Source organism: Chlorocebus sabaeus, chromosome 26 (assembly GCF_047675955.1).
Source record: "Chlorocebus sabaeus isolate Y175 chromosome 26, mChlSab1.0.hap1, whole genome shotgun sequence".
NCBI lineage: Eukaryota > Metazoa > Chordata > Mammalia > Primates > Cercopithecidae > Chlorocebus > Chlorocebus sabaeus.
Window position 1 is genome coordinate 43,921,354 of NC_132929.1, and position 11,166 is coordinate 43,932,519.

Consider the following 11,166-nt stretch of genomic DNA (forward strand, 5'->3'; position numbering starts at 1 on the left):
CTCTTATTGCCCAGGCTGGAGTGCAATGGCACAATCTCGGCTCACTGCCACCTCTGCCTCCCGGGTTCAAGTGATTCTCCTGCCTCAGCCTCCCAAGTACCTGAGATTACAGGCACGCGCCACCATGCCTGGCTTGGCTAATTTTGTATTTTTAGTAGAGACGGGATTTCACCATGTTGGTCAGGCTGGTCTCAAAACTCCCGACCTCAGGTGATTCGCCTGCCTTCACCTCCCAAAGTGCTGGGATTATAGGCGTGAGCCACCGCATCTGGACAGTTATAGCTACTCTTAACAGTTGGTTAGATATATTTCTATACCTTTTTTCTACATGTATGAAATGCACTGTCACTATCAAGAACAACACTGCTATGCATTTTGTAAGCCCTCATGTTGTAATCGGTTATAATGTACACAGTGAGTAGATGCCCAGAGTATCTGTGATGTTGTAATATATTTATCTACATCTGCGTGTTTTACGTTTCCCCAAGTTTAGATATCACAATGAAGCATTTAATTCATGCCTGTTTACTTGCTCTTCATTGCATTACACATTGGGTGATCTAGAAAAGAATGTTAATTGGAAGGGGACTGCTTGCAGTGAATCCTCAGCAGCCAGGTATCAGGGCTATTCCTTCTTATGTAATAGCCAGTTTTCAGGCACTCAAATCTCTTCTCCCCTCGTGCCACTGCAGTCTGTCAGTTGAATCTGATAGCAAATGAGCAAAATTTAAGAAAGAAAAATCAGTGCTACAACTTACTTAACCTAACTCTTTCAACTTCAAACTTTCTCACCTGCAAAATGAGGGCAAAAATAATTATATACTTCATGAAGTGCTTGTGAGGAGTGACTTTGAGAGTAGATTGAAAGTTTCCTTAAGAGGAGTCCATGAGAGCATTTGTTAAAAAGTACTATGCCAGTTTAAGGATCAGTGTTAAATCTGACAGAGTGATCATGGCCTCAGTCCCCCAAATGGGGTCACAGAGAAGACAAATCATTGCCAAAGCTTAGTTTTCAGCCTTAGTAATCTAAAGATGGGAGAGACATAAAGCATTTAGCTCAACTCTTCATGTTTAAATAAAATTCTGAGTGACATAGCATTTAAGACTTGTATTTGTTTTTGAAGTATTGGGGCATTTGGAAGAGTTTTTCCGTCTTTTTTTTTTTAACTGAAATAATTTTTTCTTCCACAGGATTAGATTTCTTTCCTTTCTTATCAGGAGACAATCAGGTATGTTATGAAAAATTTACTATTACTTTAATTGTACATTAAAAATACAGTCATGTGCCGCATAATGACATTTTGGTCAATGACAGACCATATATGCATTCCATAAGATTATAATGGAATTGAAAAATGCCTACATCAATTATAGCCATGGTAACATCGTAGCACAAGGCATTACTCACGTGTTTGTGGTGATGCTGGTGTGAACAAACCTATGCCACCAGTCATGTAAAAGTATCGCACATTTAATTATGTACAATATAATAATAAACAACTATGTTACTGGTTTGTGCATTTACTTTATTTTTTATTGTTATTTTAGAGTGTACGTCTTCTTAATTTTTTTTTTAAGTTTGCTGTAAAACAGTGTGCAATGTTACTCCAGGACAGCCTCATACATCCCAGTTAGCCACATCTCTTGATTGCATCATTTCCTCTTGTGCTTGATTAAATCTTGTCTTGTTTTGTTCATCATGGCCCCTAAGCATACAAAATCCACAGCTAATATTGCCAGTAAGAGGCCACATCGAGTGATTGACATGGCAAAAAAATTAAAAATGATTAAGGACAATGAAGGTGGAAGATCAGTGATGGTTATAGCTCACCAGTCAGGCAGTCTCATTCTACCATAGCCACAGTCTTAAAGAACAAGAACAAAGTGACAGAAGCTGTTAAAGGATCTGCTTCATTGAAGGCAACAAGACTAACAAAAATTTGAGAAGGGCCTGTATCAGATATGGAGAAACTTGTAGTGACCTGGATTGAAGACCAGACCAAGAAACATATCACTCTCAGCACCATAATGATCATGGCCAAAGCAAAAAGTTTGTTTGCAGTGTTTAAAGAATTTAAGACTGGACCCAACAACAGTGTTAAATGTACTGCTAGCTCTGGGTGGTTTAAACGATTCAAGAATCATTATTCATTATGTAATATCAAAGTGAGTGGAAAGTCTGCAAATGCAGATGTGAAGACAGCTGAAGAATTTTTGGAAACTCTAGATAAGCTGATTATGAAGGAAGATTACTTGCCAGACAAATTTTCAATATGCATGAAACCTCCCTATTCTGGAAATGAATGCCTGAAAGGACTTTCATCCATAAAGAGGCCAAGTCAATGCTAGGTTTCAAGGCTTTTAAGGACTAGATAACAGTCTCGCTTGGGGCAGTATTGCAGGCTACAAATTGAAACCCTTTGTGATCTGGTACAGTGAGAACTACAGAGCCTTCAAGCATATCAACAAGCACACACTGCCCATGTACTACACGAGCAATAAGAAGTCATGGATGACTCAGCTCTTCTTCCAGGATGTCCTCCTGAATTGCTATGACAGCAAAATGGAGAAGTACTATTTAGAGAGTAACATGCTTTTCAAGATTATGATTTTTGTTGATAATACTCCCACACATCCTCATTTGATTGGTGATCTTCATCCCAATATCACAGTGTTGTGTCTCCTTCCAGGTACCACATCTTTGATCCAGCCAGTGAATCAAGGAGTTGTAGCAGCTTTTAAGGCCTATTAAAAGATCCTGAGGAGGATCCTTGCCCAGGCTGTTGCTGCAACTGAAAAACACTGAGAAGACACTGATGCAATTCTGGAAGGTTTACAACAGCTATGACTGCACCAAGAACCTTGCTTGGGCATGGAGTGATGTCACCAAGGAGTATGTGAATGACATCTAGAAGACACTGAAGAAGTTTGTTCATGACTTCAAAGAATCTGCTAAGGATGAAGAGGTTGCAGAAATCAACAAGGCTGTGGCTGAGATGGCAAACAACTTTAACCTAGATATGGATGAGGATGACATTGAGAAGCTCCTAGAGGTGGTTCCTGAGGAATTGATTAATGAGGATCTGTTGGAACTGGAACAGGAAGACGTAGCTGCAGAAGGTGCAAGAGAAAAGGAAACTGCAGGAGACAGAAAGAACCTCCAAGAAAATTCACAGTGAAGGGTTTAGCAGAAGCTTTTGCAGACCTCAACAAGCTCCTTAAAAAATTTAAGGCCAGGCACAGTGGCTCATGCCTGTAATCCCAGCACTTTGGGAGGCTGAGGCAGGCAGATCATGAGGTCAAGAAATCGAGACCATCCTGGCTAACACGGTGAAACCCCATCTCTACTAAAAAATACAAAAAGAAATTAGCCGGGCATGATGGCAGGCACCTGTAGTCCCAGCTACTTAGGAGGCTGAGGCAGGAGAATGGCATGAACCCGGGAGGCGGAGCTTACAGTGAGCTGAGTTCGTGCCACTGCAGTCCAGCCTGGGCGACAGAGCGAGACTGCATCTCAAAAAAAACAAAAAAAAAATTTTAAAACACAGGCCCTGGCCAGATGTGGTGGCTCACACCTGTAATCCCAGCACTTTGGGAGGCCAAGGAGGGTGGATCGTGAGGTCAGGATTTCGAGACCAGCCTGACCAACATGATGAAACCCCGTCTCTACTAAAAATACAAAAATCAGCTGGGTGTGGTGGCATACACCTGTAATCCCAGCTACTTGGGAGGCTGAGGCAGAAGAATCGCTTGAACCTGGGAAGCGGAGGTCGCAGTGAGCCAAGATCGCGCCACTGCACTCCAACCTGGGCGGCAGAGCGAGACTCCATCTCAGAAAAAAAAAAAAAACCGGGTCCTAACAATGAAAGGTTTTCATTAATAGAGAGGAATGTTTGTGGTACATTATCTACTTACAAGCAAATCTATGATAAAGAAACAAACCAAGCAAAACACCATGGACATGTTTCTGATAAGAGTGACACCTCCTTAAGAAGAGCCTCACGCAGGTCCTTCAGTGGGTGTGCCAGAAGATTGTTGTCATAGCAAATGACAGCTCCATGCATGCTGTTTTCCCTGAAGACCATGCAGTGGGACAAGCTGTGCGGGTGGAAGACAGTGACATCGACAACCCTGATCTCCCTGTGTAGGCTTAGGCTAATGTGTGTGTCTTCGTTTTTAACAAAAAAGTTAAAAAGTAAAAAATATTTTAAAATGTTAAAAATGGAAAAAACAGAATAAGGATATAAGGAAGGAAATATTTTTGTACAGCTGTACAATGTACTTGTGTTTTAAATTAAGTGTTGTTACCAAAGTAAATTAGTTAGCTAATATTAATTTATTATTTAAGAAGGAAAAATATTTTTAACACATTTAGTGTGGCCATAGTGTACAGTGTTTATAAAGTCTATAGTAGTGTACAGTAATGTCCTAAGTCTTCACATTCACTCACCACTCACTCACTGGCTCACCCAGAGCAACTTCCAGTACTGCAGGCTCCATTCATGGTAAGTGCCCTGTACAGGTGTATTATTTATTTATCTTTTAAACTGTATTTTTACTGTACCTTTTCTATGTTTAGATACACACATACTTAGCGTTGTGCCTATGGCATTCAGCACAGTACCATGCTGTACAGGTTTGTAGCCTGGGAGCAGTAGGCCAGACCACACAGCCTACGTGTGTAGTAGGCTCTACCATCTAGGTTTGTGCGAGCACACTCTGATGTTTTCACAACCACAAAACCGCCTAATGATGCATTTCTCAAAACACATCCGTGTCGTTAAGCGACGCATGACTGTATTTAAAAGTATAATGTGTAGCTGAGAGAAAGAATAAATTTCCTTGGAAAACTTAAGAGTAATCATACCCATTATTATGGCTTTAAAATTTAAATAAAAATTCTTTCTTTCAGTGGTGCCTGAGTGTATAGTAAGAACAGTGTCTTGGTTTCCAGTACTGTTTTATAAAGAAACTGGGCAGTGAGTCATATTGACTGATAGATTTCTTGGCTAAGTATCTCCTTACTAGCAAAAGGGTGGACTGTCTGCCCTTCCTGCTGCTTCTGAGCATATGCTTCTTAGGAAATAGAATTGATAATTGCTTGCAATACAAACAAAAAACAATGAAATTTTTATTTTGTTTTTCTTCCAGTTTCAGATACAAAAATGTCTTCTCAAGATCAATGCTCCAGGTGTTACATAAGATCATTTGATTTTGCAGAATGTCTTAGTAAATATTTCAGAAACCCTAGATACTCAGGCTATCTTAAATGTAGGGCTGTGTTCTGCTGAGGAGAAAATGTTTTAATTTAGAAGTATAATTAACATTTTTGTGTCTTTTGTTTCCCCTCCCTAGCATTACAACACCTCCTTGCTTGCCGCTGCAGCAGCAGCAGTTTCAGATGATCAAGACCTCCTACACTCGTCTCGGTTTTTTCCGTATACCTCTTCACAGATGTTTCTTGATCAGTTAAGTGCAGGAGGCAGTACTTCTCTGCCAACCACCAATGGCAGCAGTAGTGGCAGTAACAGCAGCCTGGTTTCTTCCAACAGCCTAAGGGAGAGCCATAGCCACACCGTCACAAACAGGAGCAGCACGGACACGGCATCCATCTTTGGCATCATACCAGACATTATTTCACTGGACTGATTCCCAGGCCCTGCTGCTCCCATCCCCACCCCAGATCAAATGAACTTGGCAGAAAGAAGAGAACTTTGTGCTCTGTTTTACCTTACTCTGTTTAGAAAAGTATACAAGCGTGTTTTTTTCCTTTTTTTAGGGAAAAAATTAAAAGAAATGTACAGAGAACAAAACTATATTTTCAGTTTTACTTTTGTATATAAATCTAAGACTGCCTGTGTGATAAAAACACTTGTTTAAAAAAAAAAAGGAAAGAAAAGAAAAAAGAAAAAACAAGCACCCACAAACCACCTTCAGCTCATTTTTTTCTGGATTCTGAAGATTTTTCATCATTTGTCCTATGGTTTTGGTTTTATTTTACTTCAATGGCATTATTTTATTTGCAATAACAGAAAAGGAATTGCATGTATGAAGTTTTAAATTGTGGGCTTTTCTTTGTTGTGGGGAGGGGGTTGGGGGGATAGTTTGATTTCCATTTTCTGAAAACGACAGACTTGGATTCTGTTTGTGTGTGTGCATATTTTATCCAGCCTTAAGTTATAAAGCTCATCTGTCCCGCTGCATTCCCTGTGTATTTTCAGGACATGGCTCGTGGGTGTGCGTTCATTGTGTGCGTCTGTATGTATTTTTCTGTCATCACTGTTCCCTCTCCTCCCGAGTGTGCATTCAGTTAATATAATCAGTTGCTTGCTTCTTTCAAAGTGCTTTGAAGGTCTTGAACTCACGTGTGAGCATCTTTATCAACTATCCCAACTGCATGTTCTCCATCACATATTCTCTTATTTGCTCTGTACCCCCTGAGAATATGTTTTAGAGATATTGGAATAAAGCTGTCTGGGTAAGGAGTAGGCTTAGCCGAACTATGAATAATACACTTTAGTCTAGTTCTTTATTCTAAATCTGGATTGCCAGTATTGTGTATTTAAACCAAGTCTGTGAATACCTGCTTTTTTTGGCCACAGAGTAACAATTTTTCATGTAAGATCTTCATACCAAAGTAGGAAGTAAAAATAGCTTAGAAAGCCCTGTCAGGTGTTTTGTGCAGCTGACAGAGGTAATGTTACATCACCTCAAAAAGAAAGATAAACGGTCAGTTATTCTAAAAATAAATTGTTTGGAAAGTACAATGCACCACATTTTTGTAGAAGTCTACTATTTGATAAACAGTTGAAATTCAAGATGTGTTTGACCCTTAGTCATTTTTACTCTTTGGTTCTGAGTATACCTATTTTCTTAGCATATCTACCTTGTTTATCTTTTTCTTCACCTTTTAACAAGTATGACATAGGAAAGTCATTTTTTTAGAATTCATGGATCAGTCTGATCTACTTTTATTCATAATGGAACATGTAAATATATTGAAAGCTGTTTTTCAGGAGAGAAATACGAGTTGGAGGGAAGGAAAAGTGGTTCTACTTACGTTCCAAAATCCTCATCAGAGAAGGTATGATGTTCTTAGGTGTGGAAAATATTTTTCAGTTGATTGAGAAAGCAGGTTTAACAGAAAACATAAAGAAGGGGCATAATGATTGCCGTTTTTCCAGACTGGATTTTCTTACCACAACTGTTAATGTTCTCAGAGTTGATGAAGGACCACCTTTGTGTATACACTTGTAGTTTTAAACCTTGCATTGGTAACAAAATGTTCTACTTTAATCCAGGTAGAATTCAAGATGGCTGTACTTCAGTTGTATGATAAAATTAATGGTTCTCATGACTGTGTGGCATCAAAAAATAATGTTTTTTTAGCATCTCTCTGCCACTAAATTGTTGACTTGAATTTTGGAAAAAAAAGTTGGTGTTGATATGTATATGTGTGTGTGTATATATGTATTTATAAACAAGTGTGTGTGAGTAACAAGTGAGTTTCATAGTCTTCCCCTATGCATGTGTATTCCACACACAAATGGCTGAGTTATAGTCATAAAACAATTTGCAATAAAAAAAAACAAAACAGATTGTCAGTTAACCAGGAAACAGTTACGTTTTTTAATGAATCTGGTATTACAGTGAGCAAATGTCATACTAATTTAGGCTAATCTCTAATAGTACCATAATTTGTGTCTAAATTTGGATTGGGGTAGAAATTACTAAAATTGTGGGGAGTTTGTTTTCTGATTTTACATTGCTTTAGGAAACATATTTTTACTAATTCAGCTGTCTTAGGTAAAATGAATAGTTTTCTTCCTGTTTTTTTATGTGTCATTGTTAGTGGTCTCAAAATTCTGATCAATAACTTTGTGTATGATGCTGAATTATACAAACTGTTTGAATGATCCAGTGGAAAACATATCCCTCTACGTTCTTCTGTCCAGTTGTAGAGAAGGTTAATTTCCCTCAGTGTCCCACATTTACCAGCCTAAGAGAGGAACAGGTAATAGGGAGAAATAAACATAGAGTGGTTTCAGTGGTTTTGGTCATGTGTCCACAGGAGAAACTAACCATTCAGAAGTTGTCTTAATTATAGTTCATTCCACCCTGTGAGGAGTTTGTTTCCATCAGTTGTTGACTTTCCAAAATGTTGCATTAAGTAATAGTTGTCACTCTGTTGGCCTCATGGTCAATATCAATCACACTTCATGATCTCTACTAATTACTAGTAGAGTCATGTACTATGTCTTTAACTCCGAAGTTTAAAGAAAAGCACAGAGTCACTTCATCTCTTTTTTTCTTAGCCTACCCTCACTCCCCAACCCATGCCAACATTGACATGCTATCTGTGGACAAATAGCAGTTCTCAGAATCTAGTCAAGTTGCCATCATCCCCCTTGCCTTGGCCATTCATAGTAGGTATGCATATGTTTGTTTCTGTACAGTACTGTGTGTGTGTGTATATTTACATCTGTATGCACACATCTTTGATAAAATAGCTATTTGACTAGCAGGGTTAAAGTGGCTTTTAATTACTTTGTGAGCGTTATTGGATACATCTTTAAAAAAAAAAAAAATCTGAACCAGAACCATGCCACGCTTGGTTGACTATTTTGAGCATTAAAATTGCTTTACTAATTATGTAGACATTATCACAATTCTGTATCTTTACTGACTTAGGAAAGATTCACGTAAGCTCTGAAAACTCTGATTCCTTGGTAGATTTTCCTTTGAGTCAAGTGTCTGAAATGGAATGAAAAGATATCCTAACTCTAAGTTAATATGGAAAGAGCATTGTTTTTAAAACAATTTCGATTTTAAATACATAAAACTTTCAAGATCTTCAGGACTTTTTAAAGCACATTTGAAATTATTTTAGTAAGAATTTTGTTTTATCAATATATGTTGAATTCTGTTTTTTAATTAAACATAAAGCTTAGATTTCAGAAAGAGGGAGGGAAAATAGCTGGTGGTCCCAGAGTGTGCTGCTGTTAATTGTTTAACAAAGGGGAAAATGTATATAAACAGATAAAGTTACCATAAATTCCATGAACTTAAATCTGTGATTCATTGCCTTAAAACTTTCTCTCTTAGAATTTCCATACCGCATGCCAAACCAGTAAAATGGCTTTTAAAAATGTATAGTAGACAATGTCAGTTTGTATAAAAGTACCAAGTGAAAATATTTATTACATGCATTGGAAAAAAAATTGTTTACCTATTGAATGTTACCTGTTTATGTAGAGCTCTTTAGATGTAATAAAAGAAAAGCCTTCAGTTAATTTGTCTTCTGTAAAATAACACTGCTGGGTGTTCAAGGGGACAAAATCCCTGTGAGACAAGTGATAATGGTTTGTGCTTCCAAAGCACCTTTCATCCAGAGATTTCAAAGCATGACAAGTAACTAATTTTCTTGCAGCATGCTTTGAGGTAAGTAATGAATATATAGCCATCATTTCCCTCTCTTGTTGAAATATGGCTAGCTCTTTAATAAATCACAGCATCTGTTCAGTATAAGTCTGTTTAGCATCTGCAGTTTGAATGCTAAGAGCACCGTGGCCTTCTTGTAAACAACACTAGGTGCTAGAGAAACCAGCTGGAATTTCAGGAATGAGCTTGAAACCAGGACAGGAGTAATATAACAGCCCTTCCTCCGGTAGAGGTTTGAATCGGAACACTTCACAGGATCTTAGGCTCTGGACCACTGGATCCCCTTAATGAGGAGCAGGGAGTCTGTGAAGAGGAGCCCCAGGTTCGAATTCCACACCAGCTGTGTGTTTTTGGCAAGCTATACTTCAGATTCCCGTTAGGCAAATGAGATGCATAAAACTTGCTTTAAAGCCATACCGGGACTATTCAGTGATAAATACAGACATAGAAAAGCTTTGACGGAAAGTACCCTCATTTTTTATAGCCAGAACTTGCTCTTCCTGTTCCATCTAAATCATTGGTATCTATCTCCCATCTAATCTTTGGTATTCCAGGTTGGCTGTGCAGGATTTACTTCCTAATGTCCATGACTGGAGCTCAAAAGAGGTGCCGGCCTAGGACCTTTGAGCTTTGCCTGAAAGTGACAGCAGATCTCTCGGGGGGAGGTGGGGGGTGGGGTGGGCAGCGTCTAACTGGCCCTCTGGTGGATTTACCTTGAAGGTAATGAAATTTAAGCATGAGGACCCCTCACTTGCCCTGGTCCTGGGAGCAGCCCCAGAAATTCTGCATTTCTGTTTTTGTATTCTTAAGGCAGCCAAATCTTACAAACCTCAGATCCCACAAAACATCTGCTTCTACACTGTGCGGACCTGGGCTTCCCAGCCAGATAGTCACAATTTCACCTAGTTGGCATTTCGACCATTTACTTACTCTCACCCCCACAAAACTCTTCTCTGTGGCTCCTAGGAATTCCCACTTACTCCCTTTGCAGTTACACTTGGGGAAATGAGAGTCTCCTTCCTCAGGGCCTTGTTTGGGTCTGAAGCCACACGGCATTGTTGAGACAGTTGCACTAACACTACAACTCTTGCTCCCTGCAGTTTTCCCGGTGCCCGGTGCCTAGTGGAAGATTCGTGTCTTGTACATCCTCCCAAAAGACACAGCCCGTTTGATTTGGTTTTCTTCTGCTTTAGCCTGTGGCACCACTAGACAAAGCCGCAGCCCAGAGAACCCGCTTTTGATACATACGTGAAAATCTTTGCACTGGGAGCCCTGCAGCGCCTCCTGTGTTGCTGTGGTGCGCCAGCCCTTCTTAGGACTGTGCTGGCACTATGAGTGATCCAGATTTGACAAGTGTATGGCACCTCTGAATCTCTGGCAGCACCAACCTAGCACCTTCTGGCTAACTCAAAGCCACTCGAGCTGGACGGACTTCCAGAAAGCCTAGCGCTCCTACTACTGTTTTCCAGGGCTATTGTACCGTGGCCATTGCTGGTTCCATCCCCTTATTTCTCTCCATAAGTCCTGGGGAAGTGGCTTAAGGCTATGACCAGTGTGGGCCACTTAAGCAGACCTCCCTGGAACCTCTCTGCCTGGTAACAGAGCCCAGGGAACAGCTCAGAATTCTCACAGCATTGGAAGCCCCCTTCTTGAGCTCTGCAAGGCCAGTGAATTCAGCAGCTCACATCTGGTTGGCTTTGGTGTGAGGTGTAAAGTAGATCACTC

At 39.7% G+C, this 11,166-nt stretch overlaps 1 protein-coding gene across 1 annotated transcript in view; it reads left to right on the top strand.

Moving 5' to 3' along the window:
- PIAS1 (protein inhibitor of activated STAT 1) overlaps window positions 1-9,293 on the top strand; it is a 139,105-nt gene extending 129,812 nt beyond the window's left edge. Inside the window, exons 13-14 of the mRNA XM_008016125.3 lie at window positions 1,192-1,229; window positions 5,356-9,293. Of these exons, the coding sequence (XP_008014316.1) occupies window positions 1,192-1,229; window positions 5,356-5,649 (332 nt within the window). The 3' untranslated portion in view covers window positions 5,650-9,293. The remainder of the gene's footprint in view (window positions 1-1,191; window positions 1,230-5,355) is intronic.
- The last annotated feature ends 1,873 nt before the right edge of the window (window positions 9,294-11,166 follow it).